Source organism: Sander lucioperca, chromosome 9 (genome assembly GCF_008315115.2).
Source record: "Sander lucioperca isolate FBNREF2018 chromosome 9, SLUC_FBN_1.2, whole genome shotgun sequence".
In the NCBI taxonomy this organism is placed as follows: Eukaryota; Metazoa; Chordata; class Actinopteri; order Perciformes; family Percidae; genus Sander; species Sander lucioperca.
Window position 1 is genome coordinate 41,975,815 of NC_050181.1, and position 27,353 is coordinate 42,003,167.

Genomic DNA, 27,353 nt, shown 5'->3' on the forward strand with positions numbered 1-27,353 from the left:
AAATTTGAAAATCGACAACTTCTCAGTCCCTCCCCCCTTTCTGCTAAAGCCTAAAGTGGTCTCCTAAGCCCTTCCCCCACAAGGGAGAAATAATGCGTGTGCATGAGCAGTGATTGACACGCAGTTAGACACCCCCCCTGGCCCTGATTGGTGCATCTGAACAGGGAGCGGTGGATTTTTGCAAACCGCACTACAGGCTGTAGGTGGTGCCAGAGGAGCCAGATTTTTTTTTTAAAGTACCTGCTTCATGTAGTTCTACTGGAACATAGGGTCAGTTTCAGCAAATATGACAGAAAGTTAGTTTTATACGTCTTACCTACTGTATCTTTAATGAAGCAAAAGTCATCACATACTACTAGTCCCACATTGCCAAACCTATCTCCACAGCGCTACATTACTACTGAAAAGTTTAACTCACTACAGTGTTGCCAGGGGTGTTTAACACCTTTCCTACTGCAGTGTAGTGTAGTGTAGTGTAGTGACACTCAATACTTTGGTTTTCCAAGGAAGCCATTGAAACGGTTTGAAATAATGTATGTGGCAAATCCAAAGCATTTAGAATCATTCAAAAATAATAGGTTGACACACTTTTCTATGAGCATTCTACTTTATTGAAGGCACATCAGTTAAAAAAAGAACAATATTTGTTCTGGACATATACATTCATTGTCAATCACTTTTTCCTTGAACTAAATCAACTGTGTATCACATATTAGGGCTGGGTGTTCTACAATTTATGGACCCAAAAAAAAGGCATTTGCTTATTAAGGCAACAATTGAGTTGTTTTTTTGTTTTTTTTATTATTCCTTTTTGAAAAGTATTCATTTTTGACAGTCGCCTTTATTGTAAGTGCCCTTGTGATCTAATATTAATGACAAATTGTAAGATTAAAACTATAAATACATTGTAAATGTAATATATAGAAGATATAAATTATCCAATACAGTCTCAGATTTAGAATCACTACTACTAATGTACAATGCATCACATTTCACAGCAATATTAAATATTTAAATTATCCTAAAGAATTTATTTTCCAGTGTATAGCAATTGTTTGTATAGTTATTTTTTACATATGGTATATGACTGTTGCAAAACATTGGAGTTGGCAGGGTTAGGCCACACACTTTGAAGTATATGAATTACAGTGTTTCATATGGCTGGTTTTCTAGACATAGATTAGTACACCTAGACCACATCTGTGGAACCTTGCCATTATGTGCACTGGGACAGAAAAACATTGAGATCTTGTACTAGTTCTGCTCAAATTCCAGCAGTCTTGCAAAAAAAATGTCAGCCTCGTTTTCTAACCGATTTTTCAGACCACTGAGAAAAACCAAAGTTTGTCGGATTTTCTTCGCAAGACAGCTTAACAGAGGGTTGGCAAAATCGTGTGAGCTTCTCTCCGAGTTTCACTGATTCGGAACCCTCTGTCTCTTCTTTGTCTCGTTTCCTTCCAAGTCCTTCATGCAAGCAACCAGGAAACTGCGGCACTTCAGAGCATACTGCTCAGGAAAGTCCCGGAAATGACCAACGTGGGGACTGGAAACAAAATCAAAGCTGTCCACCGGGACGCCTTTCTGCTTCAGGGTCTCCACAAAGACCTTGATGTCTGTGTGTCTGATCACCTGGTCAGCTCGGGAGTACAGGTAGAAATGAGGCCAGGCGGGCGGACGCTCCTGCACGGCGTCATAGTGGTTCTTGTGGATGTACTTGGTCAAGGGGTACAGCACGACTCGCAACAGGAAAACAGTCACTGCGAAAAGCGCTAAGAGGACGTACCTTAAAACAGGAGTTATTTTGGGCCCCAGGGTGGCCGTCAGTGCACGCAGGGCCCCGCGGACATTCCCACTACCTGGGGCACTGTCCACTAAGGCCCCAATCACACACAAGGAACTGAACTGTTTATCATTGTGCAACAAATCTGCAATGTAACGGTACAGCATGAAGCCACCGTTACTGAATATGTGAAAGAAAATAGGACTGTTCTCCACCTCATAGTCATAGAGGATCTCCAGCAACTTGAGGGCCGTACTGCTCAGCTCCTTGTAGCCAAACGACTCTGAGATAAAGACTGTCTTCAAGGGAGCTGTGTAGCGGATGGTGACACATCCCTAAAAGTGAGGAAAGAAGAATAAAGAAAGAAATAAAATGAGTTTGTGATGTTAATGCTTCTAAAATGCCATCGTGCTGCTAAATTGATCGTATAAATTAGCAGAATGCCTTGTGAGATGATCGTATTTAGTTTTCACCTGTTCATTGTAGATGGAGCTGTATTTGGAGAGGTGTTTGTCTTTGCAACCAGCCCAGCCCAACAGAATCACAACTGGCTCCTTTGTCCCCTGCCAGTGTCTCTCTGAAAAAAAGACAGACGATAAAAAAGCACGCTACCAAAAGCTGTCACAGCAAGCTAAGCTAAAACGAAGCTAGCGAGCTAAGCTTACACAGCCGGCAGAATTACATTTTTTACGGCTTCTTTGTAAGATAAATGTTAGCATGTACGCTACGCTAACTGAGGTATTGACATGCAGTACAATGAAATGATTCTCACCCGATGTCCCCGCATCTGGAAACACGATATTGTAGTCTATTTCATCGTCTGCCATTTCTGTATGCGAGAGTATCAACTGTTGTTCTCCAACGTTAACGTTCGGTTCATTTGGCTGTTGAAAAAAGGGTTATAGAGAAGCTACAGAGCGCTTAAATTAGCAATGCCAGATTGTAACAAATACGTTACACACTGCAGACAGGTCGATGGGCTGTCAGGTCACTGCACTATTACGGTCCCGCTTCTTCTTCTTATGTGGTTGAACAGCGGATAGCATCCAGCTAATGCTGCAGTACCGCCCCCCTCTGTATAATAGTGTTATGTCGGACAAATTGGTGAACTTCTGCATAATACTCCACAAAACTATATATAAAATTATATATGCAAAAAATAAAATAATCTGGCAATGCGAAACTAGCACATCACCAACTCAAACATGTTTAAGAAAACATATGAAAGGACTCCAAAATTACTAAAACCTATCCCACACAATATGTTATCTTCTCCAATGACATATTTCTCGCCATTTATTTCAACCAACTACACATAGTTTATGGTTTATTTTCTTCCGTTGTAAAGCAATAAGACATCATTGCTGTAAGATGCACGTCTAAATGTATATTCCTTTCTTTTCAATCGAATGACATGGCTGGTGATAATTTGTTTTTTTTCTATCATACAATTCATATCTTTCCAAATGTCAATGTGTTCACATTCCTACATAGAGTGGAGTAACTATCTTATTGCATTTCACGTCAGGAATATTTCATTGTATTTGAGCAAAGTAACTGGGGTTACACAATGCACAGGAACCCCTTGTATTGCTATAGTTTTAATCAACTATTCACCATTTGGATTTGAGCTTTCTTGTATACCTCTATCCAGTCACTCAAATGAAATATCCTTTAAATCCTTTCTCCACGCTTGTAATCTGGAGTCTGAGATCAGTGTACCATACAACAATGAAGTTAAACCTCTAATAGGATTTCTTTTGAACTCAAATAAATACAATTTGTGATTGTGGTACTGTTGGTGTTTTACTCCTGATTTATTAACTATATACTTTTTTACTGTAACCTATTCAGCCTGAACACACAGCAATTCTACAGAATTATTTGCAGTTAGTAGTACTGTACCTTGGACCGTTCATTCACACTGTGTGTACGGAGTTATATTTTTTTTATTGTACTGGCTACATAAAGGGATTTTATTTCAGACCAGTTTACTCTATATCATCCCTCCAGATATAGTACCAGTCAAAGGTGAAAGTGTGTCCAAACGTTTGAATGGTACTGTAAACCTGGACGACAGAATAAAGATAAAAGAAACATTGTTAAAGAGCATTAGTTTATTTTCCACAGGTAACTTCAGAAACCGTTAATGATACAAAATCTGAAATGTGGTATAAATGCATATCAATCATCATCTCACTTTGGCGGTTTCCATAGAAACCATTGAGATACTAGCTGACTAAATTAAAACAGGTGCCTCTCCATTGTATATATTGCTGGTTTTACAATCACAAATTCCATTTTTTATCTTTTTTTCAATAGTATTAACATACAGTATGTTTAGTTAAGTCTGCTAAAGAAATACAAATAATATGGGAGCATAAGAAACGGACCAAAATGGATGAAAAATGTGACATTTTATCCCCCTATTCTTAAAAATCAACAGAAATCCAGAAACTAGCTGCTAGCATGGCTAAAATAATCTAATTGTGAACCTGCACATGTACAGTATACGCTATAATGCTGTGTGCAAGTGTGCACACTACACTCTCCGTCCCCATACTATCTCCATCTTCTGCACATGGGCCTTGGATGATTTGGAGAAGGTGCTTTTAACCACATTGAGAGGCGCTGTCTTGCGGCTGAGGTAAACCTTATTGACACATGTAGGAAGCCACAACTGCTTCTCTTCCTTCTGCTGCTCCTTCTCTCCAGCTCCCACTCCTTCCTTCTTGATGATTGTACATGAGTGGGCAAAAATGTATCCCGTCATAAAGGCATCAAACCCGGCCCGGTGCGTTCCTGGGTCAGCTTTCTTCGCCTGATCGCCATTCTTGGGTGTGGGGTCACTAAACCTTTCTCCAACTGCATCTTCTGTTCTGCCTTCTACACCATCGCTTGTGCTGGTTTTTGTGTCTGTGTCGTCATCATTTGTGGACGTTGGTGCAAGGTTTCGGAAGTCTGTGTTGTCTTCACACACTCTGTTCCCCTCGCTGCCTGTGTTCATGGCCTCTCCTTCTTTCGGTTGGGTGTTCCCGTCACTGTCCGTTAGAGGCCTTCTTTCTGGGGTCCGCTCAGCCCCTTGCTGGTCCTCTGGCGTTTCTTCGGGATCCACCTCCATGTGGGGTATTTTGCTTTCGGGGGCACCGTCAAAGATGGAAGAGCCCTCCGCTGCTTTGCCTCCACCTTTCTTCTTCTCTCTATGTCTCTTCCTCTTTTTTCTCTTTTCCCCCGTGCCTTTCTCGTCCTGGAGGATGATCAGGTCAGTGTCATGGGATAACGGACACTGGTTGCCATTCGTACACCAGCCGAACCCCTGTCAGACAAACACGTACAAACCGAAAGACAGGGTAGTTAAAAACGTTGACACAAATACATACCGTCTACTTGGCTCGTAGGTTGTAACTGACACACAGAAAGAACACACACAGAGGGAGAGGGGAAGGGAATTTAGTTTGAAACTTGAAAAACTTAATTTGTTTCATTTCACTTTAGCTTGAGAATTTCGGTAAAACTGAAATTTTCCTCTGGTTACAAAAAGGTTAAAACTTACAGAGAAGTGCTCGCAGATTTCAGTCTGTCCCGCAGCAGAGGCCACAGCTGGACACACTCTGTAGTCCACATAGCTGGACATGTGACCGGGATACTGACAGAACTCTACATGAAAGTGAGGCCCGCTCCCTCCAGAGGTCACACTGCGACTGTTATCCAGCTTACTGAAAGGAGGAGATAAAAGAGGGGACGGAGAGGGGCATTATGAATGATTAAAACAGACACTTTAAAACACCGGCACAACTCCCTTTTTACGGTAATGATACTAGCACAATAATGCACTCTGAGGTTTCTTGATATTGGAAAAAAAAAATGGACACAGCGGAGGAAACACCTTTCTTCTCTGCTTTTCACTTCAACCACACCTGTGCATTATGGTTGATGTAGATACAATTCAATTTAATTCAATTCAAAACACTTAACTTGTCCCTCCAGGGCAATTCTGACGCACACACGCACACAAATTCACATATTTAGCGCTAGGAAATGTATATAGCGCAAACACTGGTATTTTATATATACACTTTATTATATACTTTTGTGTTTCTACTGTGTCGATAGTTTACTATAAACCAATACTCACCATTTCTTATAGGCATACTCCAAATAGGAGGCAGTGAGCCGGAGCTCAAACTCAGTGACATATTTGGTGTCATAGATGCCAGCAGGAAACATCTCAGACAGGTCGGATGTGAAGTTGGCCAAGCGGTCAGGCAGATGTGCATAAAAACTCTGGTAAGAAAACACAGTCATTAATAAGTGCAGTGTGCTGTGAGAAAGGCATGGGCTTTACAAGCCAATACAAATCAAGAATTATATTATGAGGATTTTTGACACGGTGTGCACTCTCTTGTTTTTACCACAGCTAATGGTAACCCATGACAAAGACCATTTTAATCTGTAATGTTGATGTTGATTATTAATTTGCTAAATATCAAGATACCAACTTGGTCTGCAACTACAATTGATTTAATCCGTGAAAATATGTTTCTTAATTGTTATTTAAGAAAATATTGAAAAATGTCCATTACATTTTCCTCCGGACCTTGGTGGCACCAACAGTCCAAAACCCAAAGATATTCAGTTTATAAATGATATAAACTGGAGAAGCTGGAACCAGAGAACCTTTGGTGTGTTTGCTTGAATAAAATACTTGACAATACTCAAACAATATATCAATTATCAAAATAGTTGTTGATTAATTTCAATTACCTAATAGAGTAATCGACTTTGCAGTTCTAATACCAACGGCTAAGTAAGATGATGTAACAAGTGCAAAACATTTTGCTGTATGTTGAGAACAACAATTTATACAAAATTACAGATTTTAATTATCCAGTCAGTATTTCGTTACCTAATATTTGTAAAAACTGTGGTACTTTCTTTTTGTAAGGAAACACAAGTGAAATTAACATAAAAAAGACAAAAGGAATGAAAGTGAACAGCAACCACAATAACTTGATGGTACCTGGTAAAGGAAGACCATGTCGATGAGGCCGTTGTGGAGCACCAGAGGTTTCCTGGCACGCAGCAGTTCAGTGAATAAGGCTCGGATGTGGACACCCTGATCGTCTGATGCTCCCTAAAAAAGAAGGTATAGAGAAAAAAATACAGCTAAAAATCAGACAGACAGACAGACAGACAGACAGACACACAGACACACGTTCCTATGGTGTTCAGTTCTGTCTATGGTCTTTTCCTATATGATGTGCCCTGTACCGTTAGATGCTTTAATACTATCATGATGCTTGCATCTTGGCATGCATGAGGCAGTCAAATAATAAGAATTTTCCCATTATTAATAAACAAAAAAGAATAATTAAAATAAAAGAGAAATGTAACGGATAAGCCCCAATTTAGACATGATCTATTGCAAGGATGTTAATGCTGTACAGCCGACAGTGTAATTAGCGTACCATAATTCATTTCCAAGGGGAACTGATTTTAAACATCAAAGTCTGTTTACAGGTTTTGGGGAGTATTACTGCACAGTACAGGTACAACAGAGACTAGAGTGGGCTCAGGACAAGATTCAGAACACACAGCACAATACAGAACAGTATCATCACCTTATTATTGCCCTTACAGTAAGGGATTCCGTGGGCGTACTGCTTGTTAAAGTCAAATCCATGCTGAACCAGGAACTGGACTGACTGGGGCTCTATGATGTACTCCTCTGAACACAGCAGGGTCAGGTTATACACCTGGACCAGGTATGTGTCTGCAGCCTAGGGAAGGAGAAGGCAGAAGATAAACTTCACAGACATAACACAGAAGCCTGCAGTGGCAAATTGTCATATCTGACAAGCACAAGATACATGGCACACAATGGTGTGGGAGACCATGGACTATGTAGACAGCAGTGTCCACAAGTTGAATGCAATCTGAGAAGGGTTCATCTTATTGTACCTTGTCGTCCAGTTTCTTGTAACAGGCGATTCCCAGAGAGAGGATGGAGCGAGAGCGAGCTGCATGGCATACGGCTTTATACCTGTCCTCTATACATCTGAAAGATGACAGCGAGGGTCAGGGCGAACTTACAGAAATGCAAACACTAATAAGCAGTAAGAGATGGGATGGCACGTGCTCTAAACCGCATATTTTGCAACTGTGGCTGCTTGCACAACAACCTGTTGACACTCTTTCAGGTGAGTGTGTATTAGGAAGAAGTGCAGAAAAGATGACGATGATAATGTTTTTACTCACTCAGCCAGCAAGGATTTTCTGTTTCCAAGACCACTCAGCTCCTAAAACAACACAGGGAGGACTTACTACTTTTAGATTTAAATTGGTGATAGCATGTGACAAAACAAAGAGTGACAACGAATAACAAACACACAGACTTTTCCAAAGAGACAGACAACACCACCAACAGCAGGTAACTGTTGCATTCACATGCTCCTCGGATGGTCGTTCTTTCGACTAGTGTATTCATGAGCTTTAGGCCTAAGTCGTGCATTAAAATAAACATATTATATCTTTATTAATGTGAACTTATGATGACTGGTAAATGATTTGAAGAGAAGTTGTGTGGGTCTGGCAGCAGCTGTGTTGTAGTAGCTGACAGGCATGAACTATAACAGACTGTCATTGAGAAACTGACGCCATATTTTGCAAAAAGCATCAAAGCTCAAAAGGTTCAACACATTCACGTGTATCAACTTGAAGGAATTGATTATGTAAAAAGAGTTGGCCCATCACTATTGTGGAGAGTCCTTGGTTTTTGGAACAGGTATAAATGGTTGTTTTGAGAAATGGTTATTCTCTGAAAGTGAAACTAGGCACATTGTGGTCAGTCTGATTAATCAATTTAATTAGTTATTGTATTGGTTAGCCCGGTAAGAATAAAGGAAGTGTGCTGCTTCAAATCCACCATGATTTGTGGTTCTTTGCAGTGTGAATTCTTAAATTTTAGATTTCCCCACAATAAAAATGGTTAACTAAGGAGTTGACGGAACTTGTTGTTGTGTTGGTATGTGTGTGTGTGTGTGTGTGTGTGTGTGTGTGTGTGTGTTGGCCTTCCACGTACAGTTTGTTCACATGTTGGATCTCATCTCCGCTCATCGGTTCTAGCAATATTCACTTGTAACAGAGTAAATAAGAGGGACAAATCTATGACTTTTAAAAAATTATGATTCCACTTAAAATTAAATTGCAAGTGGCTGTTAAGGCTGTTAAGACACTCACACACAACTACACTTACCGTGTCCAGTGCAACGAAGGAAGACGTTTTCATGGCCACTACCATAGCAGGCCAAAGCTCTTTGAAGTTATCATTCTGGACATCAATAACTGGAACGACCAGTGAAGACACCATGTTTGTCTCAACTTGTGTAAAAAGCAAGCAGCTCTTATTCTTATTCTTGAAACGTTGTCAGCAGTTTAGGACGGCTAACGTTACCTGGAATATAAGCTAGCTAAGCTAACTACCTGGCAAACGTTTTCATTATAGCAGCTCTATGCAGAGCCCTTTACTTATTTATTGCTTACTTGATATATTATCTTCATACATTCGGTAATTATTTTAGAAGTTGTAAATTCATTAGCACTTGTTCAGGTCGACGACAGCTAACGGCGCTTCCACCGTAAACATTTCAACGTGCTTCTCGGGGTCTTGTAACAAAAAAATCCATAGTAGTTGGACTATTGCCTGAGCGGAAATAATAAACGTTTGCCACTTAATGTATGCATAACGTTTGCAAAATGAATTACTATAAATCTTTGATCGGGAATTCTGTACTTACATTTTTAATTTGAATTCTCTGTTTGACGTTTTGCTTTTCAATATAAATTTCAAGCAGGCGTTTACGATAGACACAAATAAACAATACGTCACTTTACTTAGCTAACTGTCGAGGTGAAGTGCGCCATTTTGGCTCAAACAAAATCAGAATTTTTTTGTATCCATAAAATACGTTGTAAAAGTCTGCAGGGCGAGAGTCTAGTTTTCACGAGTTAACATGTAGCTAATGCTAATGTATTGTTTTCTTGTTTTCACACCGCGTAAGTAGCTAGTTAGCTTAAAGTAATGATTAAAATCCCCAGCTGAGCTTCACAGCCAGCCAAGCTATCTTGACGTTTGCTAAATTTAGCTTTGCTGTTTGCTTTAACCTCCGCGATGGGTGGCTGCTCCGCTCCAAATTGCTCCAATTCAACCAGCATAGGCAAACAGCTGTTTAGGTTCCCCAAAGACCCCATCCGTATGAAGAAATGGGTGGTGAACTGTCGACGTGACTTCGAACCAACTCCTCACTCCAGACTATGCCAGGTAACGTTAGCTAGCTAAGTTTACACAGAGACGGAAATCTAAAGAAGACCCAAAGTTGAATTGGATAGGACCAGTGGTGTAATGTATTGTTGTATTATTGTTGTGTGTGTGTGTGTGTGTGTGTGTGTGTGTGTGTGTGTGTGTGTGTGTGTGTGTGCGTATGTAATGTAATGTATGTATGTGTGTGTGTGTGTATATATATATATATATATATATATATGTATGTATATGTGTATATGTGTATATATATATATATATATATATATATATATATATATATATATATATATATATGTGTGTGTATATATATATATGTGTGTGTATATATATATATATGTGTATATATATATATATATATATATATATATATATATATATATATATATATATATATATAAGTTTTGACCGTCAACAACTTCATTTTCTGCATTTGGAAACACTTTAATGCACCAATTTACAGTGGAAGTACCTTTTATTTAGCCTATGCTAAGAAAAAGAACACAGAATTCAATTCAAAATATATCAAAAATATAATGGAAAGTATGTTGGTGTGTGTCATTGGGTATTTTCAAGTGGGTATATGGAAATCCTGGAGCTTTCATAGTGGGTATACTGCATATACCTGTGTATCACATAGACTACACCACTGGATAGGACAATGAATCAAAAGAGTGTAGAGATTCATTTATTTATAATGGTAACGTTACCTTTTGTTCTGGGTTCAGTTGATTGCCACTCTTAATCATTAACGTTGCTTTCGATCTGCCACATAACGTTAGGTCGCACTCACTGTATGCATGTTCTTGTTTTGTTGTGTTCGGGTGTATTATTAGTTGGATACAATGTATGTGTATTCCTGTCTTGTTCCCCCAAGGACCATTTTGAGCAGAGCCAGTTTGAGGAGATAGCGAGATCTTCAGCTGGGGGAAAGAAGCTGAAGCCCAATGCCATCCCCACTCTGTTCAGTTTGGGAGAACCTGCTTACCGAGTAATCCCTTATCCATACAACTTGCTGCCCATAAAACGTGAACCAGGTAACGCATTTCAGTTACTTTGATTAATGTTCAAATAGGTATGCATCTAATAAGTCAGAAACATATTGCATTTCCATGCAGGTTTTTTTTGCATGTATCCACACCTAATTAGCCATTTTTACAATGCCAAAGCATGTATGCCTGTACATTGAGGTACATGTAATATGCACCAGATTCCAGACGGGAAATACAATACTAGTTAGATATTGCTTTGTGTCTGTAGTGGAGAAGGAGCTGAAGCTCGGGGACCATGGGTATGCCAGACGCACCCGTCTGCCCGGCACAGTAGAGGAGGATGCAGACAGGACTGCAGAGGACCGGCAGCCTTGCACACAGTGCCATCTCCTCAAGAAACAGCTGGAGCAGGAGATGCAGCACACTGCAAGGCTACAGAAGGAGGTAGGATTGCTGCTGGGGTCTCTGTCAACAAATGACTCGTTTTTTTCTTTGAAGGGGCAATGTGCTGTATTTTAACACCAGTAAATCATTACCGGGGTTGAAATTGTCAACATTGGGTCAGATGTAGGGGTGTGACAAGACACTTAGCTCACAAGACGAGGCGATACACGAGATTGGGTTCACGAGACAAGATTTTAACACTATTTTAAAGAAAAGTTCAGTGACAAAATGTGACTGGGAAAATTGTCTTTTATTCCATCGAAAGTCATGAAATGAAAGGTTTTGCCACAAACTGACTGGCTTCTCTCCTGTATAACTTAACTGTTACACCGTTACTTATTCCATATGTCCGGTGGAGAGAGTCTCTTCACTTAAAACCCAGGTTACAACGTAACCAAGCGTTTTCTGGCAGTACTAGAGACAACAACAATACAGATACAATAGAGAGAGATAAATAAAGCTGAATTTACAATTGTTTCACCGTGATTACGTTCTAAAGCCCAAATAAATAACCATCAAACACTCAACAGATGATTTTTATTGAGGCAGATGCTCTTTTCTCCTCCTCTGGATTTTATTCAATGCAGCAAAAACAAGGGATTAGGCTGCTCTAGTATCGATTTTATGACCACGAGGGGAGAACATTTCACTTTGTTCCGACTCATTTTAAAAAAGAGAGAGAGAGAGTGAGCAATTTGCGCGAGTCAGCGCCACACTGAACTGCAGGCTGCAGACGTGTCTCGGGCGGAGAGAGAGAGAGAAGGAGGGAGAAAGTGGAGTGAGCGGCGGTACCCTCTAAACGGGTTCTAACGCTGGGTTTTACAGGCAGCTTCTTCCAACTGCAACTCCGCTATCGCTCTGCAAAAGTTAACTCGGGTCAACCTTGGAAATCGGGTGGGGGGGTCTTCTATGCTAATTTCGAGGTCAAAGCCAGACTCATCCGTCATGTTGGCTGCTGCTCTGCACTCGTGTACGGACATTGCGAGACGCTCGTTACCTCGACGAAAAATCTCGTCACATTTTAATATCGCACCTTTAACACCGCTAGTCAAATGTACTACAAAATGTTTACGCCAGTTCTACTTTCTAACTTATCTTCAGCTTACATCCCCTAGTTATTTGACCATTGACTTTGATGCGGGCAGCTGCCATTTTAAGATCCACAAATAATATATAAAATAATAAATAATAAAGGAAATCAGTTAGGGAATCCTGAGTGTGAATGTTTTATATCTAGCCCTAATAAACCATTTTTCTTCTCTGTCAGGCAGAGGAGATGAAGAAGCGCCTGTATCGGCTCGACAGGATCGAGAAGGGTCTCCGGAACTTTCTGTACGAGGACCAGATCCGTGCCCTGTCCCTCACCAAACGCTCCCGACGGGCTGTCTGGTCTCCAGAGACCATCCTGAAGGCCCGTAAGATCCGCCGTGAGATTGGCACAAAAGGCTACGAGTACATGAGAGAGCTAGGATACCCTTTGCCCTCCTACAGGACTTTATGTAACCGCCTGGAGACTAAGATAATGGTGACGACCGACATGAGCCGGGAGGAGCTGGCGGAGCTGGGCCTGGGGCTCATGGCCACCTGTGACAGTCCCACAGCAGGTGTTGGGGTCAACGATGATGAGGAGGAACTCATGGGTGTTTTGTCCTGATCGTTGAGTTTGCATGACTTACTGACTCTAACCAGGGGAAGAATGTGCAAAATTTGCTGTGTATGCAGATATGACTCTTATCTACGAAAGACTTTAAGCGTCAGTATAAATGTATGCCTCGCTTGACAGAGATTGTGAGACTCATTTGAATTGCCAGTGGGTTGTGCCTGTGATCTGCACCATTAAGACATGGCTTTGCTCAGCTGATGTGAAGTGCTGGGGCTTGGCAGTTAGCCTAAGGCCGGTTACACACTGGATGCGTCGCACGAGCGTGTCAGCCGCGTGGCATGTCCGTTTTTATTTCGGCTCCCATGTTAACAGGTTAGAGCTTACACACTGCCTGCGTGAGACGCGCGTCTCGAGCCGCGCCTGAGACGCGTGCCTGCTAGAAGTAGAACCGACGCCTGTTTTTCAAGCGAGACGCGAGCATGTTGGAAGAGTTTCCATGCAAAATAGAATAGGAAAATATGTTTATGTCATTTAGACACGAATGCATATTAATAAATGACATCTTGATGTTTGAAAGTCTCTAGGTTTTGACATCAATGTAGAAATAAATGTAATAAAACATTTCAGAGAAAAGATTTTCAAATATAGCACCTGTCATACAGAACGAAATATTCTGTAACATATTTTGCAGTCAGTACTGCCGACGTTGTCTTACTTTAATCAAATCAGTAGGCTATATATTTATTTGAAGTTTAACAACTCTCTCCCCATACGTCGAACAAGCCTATATATAAAGGGTAGAATAGGCTACAATAACAACGTAGTGTGTGTTCTGAGTGACGGTCCAGCTACACAAAGTTGTCATAAACAGACAGCCCGCTTACCCATTTTTCAGAGTTTGAATGTGTCGGTGCTATGTCCCGAGATCAGCCCTCCCTGTACCTAGCAGCAGGAGCAGCGCCGCGTCACACACGCTTCTGGTGTGTAGGACACAGAAAAATCCAGGCAGCGGCGACGCTTCTGAGACGCAACAGAAACGCCACGCTCGCGCGACGCATCCAGTGTGTAACCGGCCTGAAAGTACATTTTGTTGTCCCAGATATACAACTGAACACAGCCTTTCCCAACTGTAATGCTTCAAAAAAAAAAAAAAAAGACTAACAGAATGAAATTATATTTATTAGGGCTGTCAAAATGAACACGGTAATAATAAGTTGACACAAATTACTTTTACCGCCACAATTTTTTTAAAACGTTCTGTGATTTGAGCATCGGGCCGTACTGTTGTTTGGGAAATCAGGTAGCGATGCAGCAGTAACGTTGTACTTCCATGCTTTGTGGATGGCTAGCAGAAACGTACAGCTCTCCGTGATGACATCCAGGGGATCACCGGACATGTGGCTCGCTGCGGCGGAGTGAAGCGCATCTCCGGTCTGAGCTACAAGGAGACCCGCAGTGGGTCGAAGGGAGAGAGTGATCCGTGATGCCGTCAGCTAAAACCGAGCACACCTTTAAGAAAACGGTGATCGCAATTGATGTGGTGTACGGCGCACCCAGCATGGCTTCAGAGGTTAAAGCTTTGGTGCGTAACTTTTTGATATTAATGAACGTCTGTTACATTCAACGCACGATCACAGAAGGCTTGTATCATGTGGACCCGAGTTTTGTTGTCATTACATGACAGAAACTACGCACTATAGCTTTAAACCCACACAAATAAAAGAATATCGTAAGAGCCACACACTTAATCTAAAGAGAGACTTCCCGTTCTGAATTACAGGCTTTATTACGTACAGTTTAACTAAATCAATGATCATTAAAAAGCTGTTCAAGACGCAGAAGTGGATAAAGAAAAGGGTCTTTTGAACGACAAGTTGAGTTTCAAAGCCCTTCCAGAGTGTTCTCTTGACAAGACCAAAGTTATTTGCGTGTACTGTCGATGTGAACTGAGTTACACCCGGAGTACGTTGGGTCTCAAATACCACTTGAGCATTAAAATGTCGAAAAATGTCCCTTTTTTATAGTACGTTTAGAACAGTTTAAAAAACGTGCGATTAATTTGCGATTGATCGCGAGTTAACTATGGAAAGAACGTGATTAATCAAAGCAGAAGCACGCAACTGGGATAAAAGCAAGGAAGGAAGATGTTTGCATTTAAACATAATCAGTGGGGTTTGGTCTCAAACTATGCTGTTTTGAATTATCCTCTTCTACAAAACATTAAAAATGAAAAAAAGTAAAAATTTCTAATTTAAATAAAAAATCAGGGTTGATGTCCTTAATTCGTGTAGCCTATTTTGATCCCATTTGCAAAATTTTTCTTTTTCTTTTTGTTTCGGTATCAAATTATAGAATTTATTTGGGAGGACACCCTTAGAGCTGTGTATAGTCAACAAGGAAATGAAAGTAACCCCTCAATTGGTAAATAGCTATAGGAAGTGTGATTCTACACTAGATATATATTTCTGACTGGAAGTATTCAGACTTGGATTGCAGTTGTAGTTACCACAATGGGTATAAAAAAATGCTCACATTCAATATCCAAAACATCACTGACACTGAGAAAATAAAGTAATTGTAAAGAATTACCTGTGCTTTTCATTGTGTCTGAATGTGTGAGAGAGAGACATACTGTATACAGTAGTGCATGTAGGTCTGAACTGCATATTTGTAACAGATAAACAGTATTGTTGCCATAATTACACTTGTTACATTAGAACTGACAAGACAACTCACAACTCCTGTGTCCTTAAATGACACTGAAGTAACTAAATACCCACACTGGCCTATTAGGTAATGTGTGTAGCTTCTGTCCAAGTTATCTTCACTCATGCGTAAAGCAAAGAATAACCTGTTTTACTTAAAGGGATGGTTCGGAGTAATTTCAACCCCTTTGCACCATGACCTCGAGCCAAACACGCCCCCCAGAAGCTTTTTTCCCTTGGTCTAATATTGGTCGAGTTAGCGCTATCAGCCGAATGGCTTAGTGCAGGCGCTAATGGAACCAAAGGTGTATCTTGTAAATTATCCCACTAATAATGCCCGGAATGGTACCAAACTTCTACAGTAGTACAAATAGGTTCTGTACTCCAGTACACCAGGAGTTTGTTTAAATAAACCTTGCCTGATGGCTTCTACTCTCTGCTGCTACTGCTACCGCTGCGTCGATGTCACTTCTGTGATTTGGAAAAAAACCCGTAGGTGTAAGGGAAAAGCTAGTGAATTCAACACACCATAGAAATTTATTTGGGCTTTTTTGGGTCCTTGGCTTTACTAGGATAATGGAAGTTGTCTTCATCGAAATGTCTGCTACAGACACGGTAGTGTTTCTTTAGCACTTCTTTAGCGTCTCGACTGCTGTCGTGATGTCCATTTTGAGAATGACAAGCCACTGTTGTAGAAGCTCCGGGTCATTGTAGCGAAACGGCAGATCACGGAAGGTCTCCGGATTGAACCTTTTAGCTTTTATACTGCAGCCGGGATAGATACAACTGGGTGGCATCTTGTCCTATCTTTTAACTCACGCTGCAGTAGTCTGAAGTAACTGTGTCTGAATATCTCACAACAATCCTCTTCTCAGTCACGTGTACACGGTTGTTTCCGTCAACAAAGTTTCACGCGAGAGTATAAAAACGAACGTTTCGCTGAATTTTGAAAGTTTTATAAATGCTTGTATTTTCAGGTCAACACTTAAGTATTTCAAATATTATCCAGTTATCAATACATTTCTGTGTTGAATTCACTAGCTTGTCCCTTACACTTGTGAGTTTTGCAAAGGACTTTTACGGGTTTTTCCCGAAGTGACGTTGACGCAGCAGTAGCGGTAGCAGCAGAGAGTATTTAAATAAACTCCTGGTGTACTTAGAAACTTTCCAATGCCTCGTTTTATAAGTACAGAACCTATTTGTACTACTGTAGAAGTTTGGTACCATGCCGGGCATTATTAGTGGGGTGATTTACGAGATTACATTATGTCACTTAGCTGACGCTTTTATCCAAAGCGACTTACAATTGCTATATATGTCAGAGGTCACATGCCTCTGGAGCAACTAAGGGGTTAAGTGTCTTGCTCAGGGACACATTGATTGATGTATTGCAGTGGGAATCGAACCCGGGTCTCCCATACCAAAGCAATGTGTCACATCCACTGCGCCATCACCACCCTTTGGTTCCATTAGCGCCTGCACTAAGCCATTGGCTGATAGCGCTAACTCGACCAATGTTAGACCAAGGGAAAAAAGCTTCTGGGGGGGGTGTTTGGCTCAAGGTAATGGTGCAAAGGACCTTAGGGTGAAATTACTCCGAACCATCCATTTAAGTTGGACTTTGAGCAAATGATTTGCTGCAAATCACTCACATGAGAGATAAGATATTTGTTTTGCAGTTAGCGTGTTACTTGAGCTGAACTGCAACATAAAGAAAACGTTTCGGTAGTAAGATTAAAACGAGTGACAAATGTTGTACACAAGGTTGTAAAGGCTGACCAGTTCCAGCTTTACAGGACAGTTTATCTCAGCTTATTTGACCGACAACACAACACCGCAGCGAGTCCGTAACTGAGTTAGTAGTGCTGATTGTCATTGATTGTGGCCTCTGGCCTCTTAAAGTGGAACCAAGGTTTTGTTTGTCACATGGTGCCATTCACCTCTACACAGTCAAAAGCCTGAGCCATGCATAGTAAAGTAAATATACTCAGTAACGCGATCAATATCCCATAAAACAAGTTTTTGTGATAGAAACAAGAGTCTGCAATCCTGCTGGGGGCTCTGTAAGGGATGGCGGTGCTTTGAGCTAAATGCTTGACATGCTAATGACAATGTTTACAATGTTCACATCTTGTGTTAGCTCGTTAACATATGCTAATTAACACTAAAAACAGTTAGTACATCTGAGGGATGGGAATGTGATTAGTTTTGCAGGTATTTCTCACAAATATTGGGCCAATTAAAATCTGAACCTGGTGATGGCGTTAGAGAATCAGGTTGAGGGGATCCCCAAAGTAATAGGGATCATTTTTTGGGAATCATGAAGTTCTGTACATAGGTTTGTGCCAATTCAAGTAGATATTAAGATATATCCACTGGATAAGTGAAATCTTTGACCTGCTGGCGGTGCAATAAAAGGGCACAGGATCACTGAGTATGTTTACATGCACACCCATATTCCACTATTATTCCGAATATGACAATCTTCCGAATTTGATACAGGTCATGTAAACAGCATATTCCGGTTGGATATTCCGAATAAGGCCTTTTTCTGAATATAGCATTTTTTTTTATTAAGACGTGGGATATTCCGGTATTATTCGGGTTTTAGAGGCATTCTTTGGACATGTATACAGCGCATTCGCAATATGCGTCTCAATTTAGGGTTTTTACCGGCCTTTTGCCTGTTTACGGCTTATGGTCAGCTCTGTACGTTTCTATGGTTGCTGTACACAAACTAACCAGCCAACAGTTTCAAAGGCTGCAGACCTGATATGAAGGAGAAACACAGCTACTTTTAAACATTATCAAAGACTTGATATCAACAGGTTTTTAGATATGCGCACACATCGCTATGCCGACATTTTCAAGAAGCTGGTTGAAGGAATGAAAGAAGGACGCTGTGTTCGCACGGTCCAACAAGTCCACCACCGCTGGTAAACTTAAAAAAAAAAAAAATCTTATTTTGCACGGCTACATGTAAACAAGAATATTATTGGAATATTCACTTTCATTAACCATGTAAACATCTTAGGCAGAATATAGTCTTTTTCGGAATAGGGGCAAAAAACTGAATATTATGTGCATGTTAACGTAGTCACTGACGTCATAAGGCTTCATCCTCTGGGCACCATAAACATCTGTCCAACATTTCATGGCAGTCCATCCAGTAGTTAGACTGACCAACTCTAGAGCCAGCTGCTAAGAATAAGAAACACTATGGCAATTGTATATGTTTACATGTCTCACAGTAGGAAAATCACAGGTATAACCAACATCACCAATGGCTCTGTTACATTTACGTGTGCCAGTAAGCTAGGACATACAGTGAGTCAGCATGCCCGATACCAGGCTCTGTGAATTGGTAAACCTAAATGGTATGCAGCCATTGTTCATGTTATTAGTTTCCCCTGTGCTTTTCCTGCTCGTATGTCAAAATGCATGCAGTGAATGTATGTATCTGTACCTTTACTGTACTCACCTTTAGCTCTTTTGCACTTGTAATTTTGATACTTCCATATTAAAGTTCTGATTACACACTAAGATAAGATAAACTTAGTATGTAAGATAGTGGAGTCTCTCTCTCTCTCTCTGTTTGATTTGGGGGATGTGCTGTCAACCCCAGAGGCTTTAAAAACAACAGGGGTTTACTGCCTGTGTTCATGTGGGTCAGAGGACAGGGAGTGGTCAGAGGTAAGTTTAGACAGTGTTTCTTTTTGGGCTCAAATTAGTCTTTTATTTTGAGAGGTAAATTATGAAATATGCTAACCAATTGTATTTTGTTTGACGTTTTTTCAATAGAGGGGTAGTTTTTGTCTTCTTTTCTAGAACTCCTTTCAAAAATACTATATTCACTTTTGTTTTGTTAATGCACTTTGAGCCACTTAATATCATTTGTCACATAAAATTGTACAAGTTCCAATTCCAGTGAAATGTTGTGTATGTTAACGTCTGCAAATATAATGTGAATTCAGCAGGTAGCTAATGTGTATGCGTCACACAAATGCAATTCCTTCATGCTGGTAAAACTAGAGCTGTAAGATCAAATTTGCAAGTAAATTACTTAAACTCAGTTTGAATTGGCTACCAAAAAGGGCACATTTACCTGTTGTTTTTTTTTGAAAATTTGGATGGCACTGTGGCTGTAAATATCTCTGTCCCAGCCTCTGTCTTTCTAAATGCCAGCCTGTCTAACCCATTAGCCCCTGGCATTCTTCTCTCTGTTGGCTGTTTACCCCATAATAAACTCTTTTCGCAGATTATCTCCACATGTGATGAGAGAGACAATAAGGGTTTACTCTTTTAATTATTGGGGGATCAGACTGACTGGGCTAAAAGAAGATTCTTTGGCAGGTTTCCCCTGCCCTGAACCAAATGTCCAGACTGTGCACGTGCTGCCCTGCACACAATTATATACAGTGTATAAAAGCTTTAGCACAGGTTTTGTGAAGATCTTAGCTTGATGACGACTCACCTTCACCGACTACGAAACGTATCTTTCATTGGATTTTTGTTTAATTATATGCATGTCTTAAAATATGGTTGTTGTTTGTTGATGTTTAAATGGCTGCATGTAGCACCTATGTGACAGTGTACAAAGTGCCTTTAGGTCAAGGTAACATGGAGTATTGCATGTCTTTCTGGTCAGGTAGATTCAGTCCAGCCAGCCGGGAGGGACAATGAACCCTCTCTCATTGCTTTGGCTGTACGCGGCCCTGCCAGGGCTGCTGTGGGCCTCGCATGTCAGTCTCGCAGTGGAGGGCGACAATGACCCCTCCAGGATCTGCAAACCCGCCCCCAACTGGGCGATAAAGGGACATTCACCCATGCAAGAGCTGCACGGAAAAGTGGTTGTGGTGGCGCTACTGAAGGCCAGCTGACAGTTCTGTCTCACTCAGGCCTCCAAGTAAGAATACGTACGTGTAGACAGTGTAAAAAATATCATTTGAAATTAGTAAGATCAGTATTTTATAACATCTTTTATGGTTAAGGTTTTTAAGGTGAAGTTCTCAGTTTCAGGGTCCTGGTATTGTGCATGCTGGCTCACACTGACATACTGTCACGGCTTACTGGGACACTTGCATTGAATAGTCATTGTTAACCCTTGTGTTGTCTTCCCGTCAACTATTAACTTGTTGTCCTTCAAGGGTCAAATTAACTTTTTTTTGTCGCTTTTTTCCCCAATGTTTTTGTCGCTTTTTAAATGTTTTTCTCAGTTTTTTTTAAAGCTTTTTTTAATTCATGGTCAATAAACCTAATTTATATGACATACTTAAAAAAAAAAAGCAGAAATTAGGATTTAGGACTAGGAGTTAAGATCACAGGATGTTGACCGAATCCCAGACTGGTTTATGTTAAAGTTTAGTCAGGATACTGTTTTGAAACCATTTAAACAGTTTCTTTTCAAATGCTATGAATTTGAATAAAACACCCAAAATTCTATGAAAGTAATTATTATTTTTACATGTGAAGAACGTTGTATACGTTCCATACAACGTACATCCGTGCATCCATGTTAATTTTGGGGCAATTTGGTTGAAAGAAACCCATATTAATGATATAAAAAACTTTGAAAATGGGTCGACCCGAGGACAACACAAGGGTTAATGTTATTACACATGTACTTTCCCTACTATGATGGAAAAAATGTATTCTGTCCATCAAAACAATCAATGTTAAGGTTTACGTGTCAAAGACAGTGCTGTTTGGAAGATGTTTCAGTTTCAAAAGAACAAGAATACAGGCACTTTTTTAACCACAACATTAAAAAATCTTTCATCTTCATGTCTAATAACCTTGTGTCACACAAATTATTAAGTGGCTAAAGCTCACACACTCTTGATGGAGTCAGTTGCAACATAATGTGTTCTGTCACTTCATCAGACTTTTTCTTACTTGCAAACTTTGGATTCTTTGTTAATGAATACCCAACTAAAGCACAGAACATGATAATACAATATCCTGCCATCATCCAGAATAAACGCATGTAGTAAATCGCGACCTTGTTTGAATGTTAAAGGGTTGAGTGTGAGCTCAACAGAGAAAATGTCTAAATTGCCCCGCAGTTCAGAGATAGTTCAGTTCCTTTCAAACGGTCTTGATTAGCAGTGAAGGGAGATTATTTACAGCTTTCTCTCGTTCTCGGTCTGTCCCTCTGTAGAATTGGAGGCCTGCGTGACAAGCTGAACCACAGCAACCTGACGGAGGTGTCTTTTATGATAGTAAATGAGCGGGAGGCTCTGTCCAGAGCCATGTTCTGGGAGCTGGAGAGAAGAGCGCCCCCTGGCGTTCCTGTCTATCAGCAGGATCCCTTTCAAAATGACGTGTGGGAGGCTCTGGATGGTGACAAAGATGACTTCCTGGTCTATGATAGGTAAGGCCTCTTCAAGACATGGAGGTTTTTTTGTTAATGCCAACACCCCCAGTAGTTTAACTCTTTAATGAGTGCGAACATAAAATGGTTAAAGGACAAATCCGGCGCAAAATGAACCTAGGGGTTAATAACACATGTGTACCGAGTCACCAGTCAAACGACGAACGCCGTGCTTGAGCTATGTTACTGGTTACTGGTTGCACGGCATTCGTCGTTCGACTGGTCATGACTGTTTTCCCAGGATGGTGCCCGCATATACGTGAACAGTACTGTCTTTCTAAACTATCTTTTTAATAAGCTGTCTGTACACTTACAAAGTTCTCAATGCTTCGGTGTACATGTAGGGACCCTCATTATGCTACCGTGGAAGTGTGGTGCTATTTTAAGCCTTGTTAGTGGTGTAGAAATAGCAATTTCTTTTACTTTACCTGTGCCCCGACGACTAGCGTAATAAGCTAATTAGTGGTTTGCGAAAAAACTGGTCACATTCGATTAGCATGAAAACAAATCCCAGAGAACGGTCGACTCGGTAGGCTACACATGTGTTATTAACCCCTAGGTTCATTTTGCGCCGAATTTGTCCTTTAAAATATAAGTCCCAGCACCCTTGACTTGCCAGTTTTTACGGTCTGGTTTGGAATCTTTCTCTGCTTTAATAATACATATTTACAATCACCCACTTTTTGGAGTTAACCGTGAAAGGTTTTAAAAGTAAAACTATCTCACTATGTGAGCACATACAGAATACAAAAAATAATGTGCTTTGAAAGGGCCTGGCATGGTATTTAAAGAGAATTTTTGAGATAAAAAACATAACATGTCTATGTCTTTTGTTTGCATTATATTATGTTAAAGGAATCAAAGCAGGAACCAATACAATTGCAGTGATTCCCATCTACATTTGGATTCTATCTCTTTCTCCCTTTTCTCCAGGTGTGGTCTGCTCACCTTCCACATTGTGCTACCTTACAGTTTCCTGCATTACGTCTACGTAGAGGCTGCAATCAGAGCCACCTATAATACAAACATCTGCAATTGCACTGTGAGTAATAAAAAAAACACACACCCACACACACCCACACCCACACACACACACACACAGTCAATATTTTTATATTGTGGATCAAACAAATAGCTATACGTAATGTGAAAGTGGCAAACCCACAGAATGGTCACCCAGCTCTGCCCTTCACCTCATCTCTACTATATGTTTTACAGCTTGTTCTGCTGCCCCGAGTGGCCAAATAAATGCAACAAATGCAGATAGAAAATTATTATAACATGCATTCTATCTTTCCCAGGTTAATTCTACTTTATCAAGTGACCAGAACGAGACGATGCAGTTAAATGTCAGCCAGACAACTACAACACCCATATCGCAACTGGACGCAGATGATCCTAACGTGGATGACACAGCTCCTGGGGCGACTCATCATCACCATCATCATCCTCATCCTCATCCCCACCACCGCCATCATACCAGTCATCATAATCAGTCCCAACATCAGCCTGATACAAGCCAGAATAAAACTCTTCATCCTCTCAGTCATGATCACCCTCATCCTCAGCATCCTCACCCCGATCATCATCCTCATCCTCATCATCATCATCAGCAGCAGAAGCAGCAGCCTGGCAACCACGGTCATCCTGATGGGATGGAAGTGGATAATCAGGATGACAGTTAAATTACAAGTGTTTTTGCTGGCTTTTTCTTCTTAGTATTTTACTTTTGGTGACATGTTTTTTTTAACTTTGATGACATACAGGTAAACTGAGCCGTTGAATCTGTTTAAGCTGTATTCGGATTGTGTTTTTCTCTGCTAGCATCGCCACACCTCAGTCCTCTGTGTGGAAAACGTAGCCAGTGCTTCGCTGTCTTCTCCCACTAATGAAGTCTATGATGTAAAACCTGCCTGCAGGACGCTGTAGATGGATGTGTGTGGAGAGATTGGATGTGCTGATGGTTATTGCCACCCAGACAGAGTCAGAGGATGTGGTGCACTGCTAGTGAGCAAACCTCAGTCAGATTACCGTTCAAACATTCTCCTTCCGGTTCCAGTTTCTGCTTCTGTAAATCATGTCTCGTGCAGGATCTGGAAGTGATATGCTATGCTATCTCATTACTATTTACATATAACAAGAGGTTCAAATGCGGTCTTTTATTCATTTGAAAGTGGTGTAATCAATTTAATTAGTATACTTAATCCAATTAAATCATTAGATATTATACATCACACCAGCAAACTGTATTTTTCACTTATATACAGTATTACTGGATTAACATACTGTACATTGCTCCAGTTAATACATTTTGCATATTTGCTGTGGATTTAAAAACATTGTTACTTGACCTCTGATTAATTACCTGAATGTAGAATGAATGTTTAGATTGTTGTTCTCCATTAAAAAGAAAATACATATATAAAGTGTTTAGCCTGTACAGTTTGTGTAATTGAATATGGAAGGTTATTTTGTCCTCTTTCACAATAAAGAGAATAACCCGTTTCACAGTAGAGAGATATTAAAGCAAGAGATCAACATTTTGGGAAATTTGGGAAAAGTACTTATTTGCTTTCTTGCAGAGAGTGTCAGAATCATTTTTCTAGTGTTTGGTGTTGTAATACTCATTTTGGCCACAAGAGGCTGAAATGCACCACTACCTCATGTTCTAAATGGGACTAAAAATAATCATGTTTTTTTCCAGGTGAGATTTAATTTCTCCATAAACCCAAGGTACATTTCTAGCCAAAAGAAAGACATGACAGTAATGTTAGATAACTAAATTTAACAATATATGTACCTTGTACATTTCCACCTGTTTTTGCAGATGTCTTTGGCTAGACATTAATTTAAATTATGTTTAACTGAAGTTAAACTGAAGTGTCGACATGTTTTGATTAATGTACCAACACCACACGGAGGAGCTCAAATCCAGACAAAAGACACCAAACAAACTCAACTATCATCTGAAATATACTGTAAAGAAAGATGGAGAGGAAGTAACTGACCTGTTGTGTGCAGATCTTACATCTGTAAACACTAGATGGCAGCACTGCCATTATGTTAGGCAATTCCTCACCCTGCTGTCCACATTAGGCAGCCATTCATCAAGGGGATTATTAGTTATTATGCATTATCAAGAGATACGTTTGGATTAGTGAACATAATCCTTGAATTATAATCCAGATCATCTCTGGGTCATTTAATCAACTTTGCAGAGGGTGCTATTCTATACGTAAGACCTTTTAAAGGAGGATGTTTATGAGCATTAAAAGTCAGTTGTTTCGAAATAATACTTTTTTTTGTTGCATATACCCAATGCAGTATATACCAATAGCATCCCATTAGAAATTGTTGTAATTTGTATAACTACTGCAAAATTACTTTTTTGCACTTACCTTCTTACTTATACTGGCTAATTACTGGCATTACGATCGTTGTCTCCATAAATGAACCACTTTTAATATGTTAATGTGGCCAAATACATTTCGGATCACCTCTTTAGATAATATTATATGTATATATACTGTATATACACATCTGTTCAGGTATGTAAAAAAACAAACATATCTAAGCATGTTCTAACAGTATTCAACTTTGACGAGCCTAACATGAGGCCTCCTGCTTGGTTTGTCATTGTTCTGATTGGCTGTTGATGCAACTAGACGAATTAGCAGTGCTGATGCTCCTCAGCTAACTGTTTTAACTAACTGGACCATCTGTTTTCTACTTAAAGCGTTAATAAAGAGCGATGCTTCCTATAGTTTTTTTCCCCTTTTATATGGCTGCAGCATATATAGGTCAGTATGATGGCCGCCATTATGTAATAATAATTGTACTGACCTTAGATGTGACCCCAAAGCCTTCATTAACAGTTGGCTTCACAATTTGGTGAACTGAAGCTGAGATAGTTGTGTTGATTGGGGAGATTATATTTCTGTGGTTGTTTTTTCTTTTGTGTTTCTGAGAGGTAATTATTAATTACATTGGAAGGGGAGGTGTGTGTGGAGTGGGGTGGATAGATGTGCAACGTCAATAATGTTTATTCATATACATACATTAAGTCCTGCCTGGGCCCAGAAAACTATAGCGGCCCTATTAAAGATATGAGTTTGAGTTTATTGAAATCATGCTCACAGTTAAACAACTGAATAAAAAGCAGAATTTATATCGGTTTAAAACATAGAACGTCTGGCCCTATGGATATAGAGTAGTCTACACTATGACAATGATAGCTAAACAGTGGTGACATTTGCCTTTTTAGCAAGTGGCAACCTCTGGGTTTAAAAGTGAAGCCAATGCGGAAGTTCCTTAAACCTGCATTCTTTCAATTGTCCAACAGGGGGCGACTCCACGAGCTCCAAAAAGAAGTCTGATTGTTTAGAAGTCTATGGGGAAATGATCCTACTTTTCACTTGATTAATTAACTCAGTAAACATTTTCCTGATGATATTATGGTCTCGATCACTAGTTTTAAGTCTTCTTCAATACAGTATGATCTTCATTTTGTATATTATGGTCACATTTATTTTAAAATAGATGATAAAGCAAGGAATGCTTTAGGGCGTGGCTAAACACCGACCTGTCGATTTAGGATAGAGGCTTAGCAATGTTAACCATACATGTACATTAAAACAGCTGTGAACTTCTTTTGGATGTTGTCTGTGTTTTTGTCTTTAAACTTTGATCCTCTCACTGTATGTTTTTAGTTCAGGTAATTGGAACATTTTGGTCGCATAAAAAGGTCTTGTTCAGCTTGCCATAGCACCTTGCTTTGCTAGCGCTAGCGTTAGCTGGTAACTTTGCACCATTTGCATAAAGCTAAGTGGTTTGTTTTGACTGATTGCCTGCTCAAACAGAGGAAGAGATCCCTCCCGTGCTGTTGGCAGAAGAGCCGTGGATTGCTCTGAGCAGCATGCATGGGGAAAAAATACAATAATATATATTACTTGCTTTCTCCGTGATTATCTGAATAAGTCTCTAAATTTGTCCCAAGTCCCTTTGCGGGGGGTAGCAGTTGCTCAGAGGGGGCAGCAGTAGCTCAGTCTGTAGGGAATTCCCCATAGAGACCAAGTACTGAGTGTGGACTGGAGGCTGGAGAGGTGTCAGTTCACCTCCTGGGCACTGCTGAGGTGCCCT

At 40.2% G+C, this 27,353-nt stretch overlaps 4 protein-coding genes across 8 annotated transcripts; 2 read left to right on the forward strand and 2 right to left on the reverse strand.

Annotated features, from left to right (window-relative positions):
• Positions 1–756: 756 nt before the first annotated feature.
• tmem53 (transmembrane protein 53) lies at positions 757–2,839 on the reverse strand. 2 transcript variants are annotated; one of them, XM_031311184.2, is made up of 4 exons: positions 2,741–2,839; positions 2,553–2,664; positions 2,254–2,357; positions 757–2,115 (listed from the first exon to the last, which is right to left on the reverse strand). In XM_031311184.2, exons 2-4 carry the CDS (start codon positions 2,605–2,607, stop codon positions 1,414–1,416), a joined length of 861 nt encoding a protein of 286 aa, XP_031167044.1. In that variant the 5' UTR covers positions 2,608–2,664; positions 2,741–2,839; the 3' UTR covers positions 757–1,413. The 2 variants fall into 2 exon arrangements, with proteins under 2 accessions (XP_031167044.1, XP_031167043.1); XM_031311183.2 differs by having other exon boundaries at positions 2,553–2,834.
• Positions 2,840–3,658: 819 nt separating this feature from the next.
• si:ch73-382f3.1 (uncharacterized protein LOC100151273 homolog) lies at positions 3,659–13,315 on the forward strand. Its single transcript, XM_031311176.2, has 5 exons — positions 3,659–3,669; positions 9,724–10,100; positions 10,975–11,134; positions 11,358–11,533; positions 12,801–13,315. Exons 2-5 carry the CDS (start codon positions 9,951–9,953, stop codon positions 13,185–13,187), a joined length of 873 nt encoding a protein of 290 aa, XP_031167036.1. The 5' UTR covers positions 3,659–3,669; positions 9,724–9,950; the 3' UTR covers positions 13,188–13,315.
• On the reverse strand, positions 3,883–9,726 carry toe1 (target of EGR1, exonuclease). The gene is made up of 8 exons (XM_031311174.2): positions 9,036–9,726; positions 8,039–8,079; positions 7,742–7,838; positions 7,402–7,560; positions 6,801–6,914; positions 5,916–6,064; positions 5,334–5,496; positions 3,883–5,096 (listed from the first exon to the last, which is right to left on the reverse strand). Exons 1-8 carry the CDS (start codon positions 9,147–9,149, stop codon positions 4,323–4,325), a joined length of 1,611 nt encoding a protein of 536 aa, XP_031167034.1. The 5' UTR covers positions 9,150–9,726; the 3' UTR covers positions 3,883–4,322.
• A 6,108-nt stretch (positions 13,316–19,423) lies between the features above and the next one.
• selenop2 (selenoprotein P2) lies at positions 19,424–24,768 on the forward strand. 4 transcript variants are annotated; one of them, XM_031311179.2, is made up of 6 exons: positions 19,424–19,534; positions 20,490–20,747; positions 22,002–22,214; positions 23,148–23,256; positions 23,516–23,676; positions 23,800–24,768. In XM_031311179.2, exons 2-6 carry the CDS (start codon positions 20,521–20,523, stop codon positions 23,897–23,899), a joined length of 810 nt encoding a protein of 269 aa, XP_031167039.1. In that variant the 5' UTR covers positions 19,424–19,534; positions 20,490–20,520; the 3' UTR covers positions 23,900–24,768. The 4 variants fall into 4 exon arrangements, with proteins under 4 accessions (XP_031167039.1, XP_031167040.1, XP_031167038.1 ...); XM_031311180.2 differs by having other exon boundaries at positions 23,516–23,670; XM_031311178.2 differs by having other exon boundaries at positions 23,516–24,768.
• Positions 24,769–27,353: the final 2,585 nt, after the last annotated feature.

What these genes read in the sequence shown, in the direction of transcription:
- tmem53 (XM_031311184.2), bottom strand. Translation starts at nt 2,607, where the DNA reads ATGGCAGACGATGAAATAGACTACAATATCGTGTTTCCAGATGCGGGG. An exon ending in TCCAGATGCGGGGACATCGG is followed by an intron (nt 2,358 to 2,552) that starts GTGAGAATCATT and finishes TCTTTTTTTCAG; the next exon opens with AGAGACACTGGCAGGGGACA. An exon ending in GCTCCATCTACAATGAACAG is followed by an intron (nt 2,116 to 2,253) that starts GTGAAAACTAAA and finishes CCTCACTTTTAG; the next exon opens with GGATGTGTCACCATCCGCTA.
- toe1 (XM_031311174.2), bottom strand. Translation starts at nt 9,149, where the DNA reads ATGGTGTCTTCACTGGTCGTTCCAGTTATTGATGTCCAGAATGATAAC. An exon ending in ACTGTAAGGGCAATAATAAG is followed by an intron (nt 6,915 to 7,401) that starts GTGATGATACTG and finishes CTTCTTTTTTAG; the next exon opens with GGAGCATCAGACGATCAGGG. An exon ending in AAATCTGCGAGCACTTCTCT is followed by an intron (nt 5,097 to 5,333) that starts GTAAGTTTTAAC and finishes TTTGTCTGACAG; the next exon opens with GGGTTCGGCTGGTGTACGAA.
- si:ch73-382f3.1 (XM_031311176.2), top strand. Translation starts at nt 9,951, where the DNA reads ATGGGTGGCTGCTCCGCTCCAAATTGCTCCAATTCAACCAGCATAGGC. An exon ending in CTCACTCCAGACTATGCCAG is followed by an intron (nt 10,101 to 10,974) that starts GTAACGTTAGCT and finishes TGTTCCCCCAAG; the next exon opens with GACCATTTTGAGCAGAGCCA. An exon ending in GCCCATAAAACGTGAACCAG is followed by an intron (nt 11,135 to 11,357) that starts GTAACGCATTTC and finishes TTGTGTCTGTAG; the next exon opens with TGGAGAAGGAGCTGAAGCTC.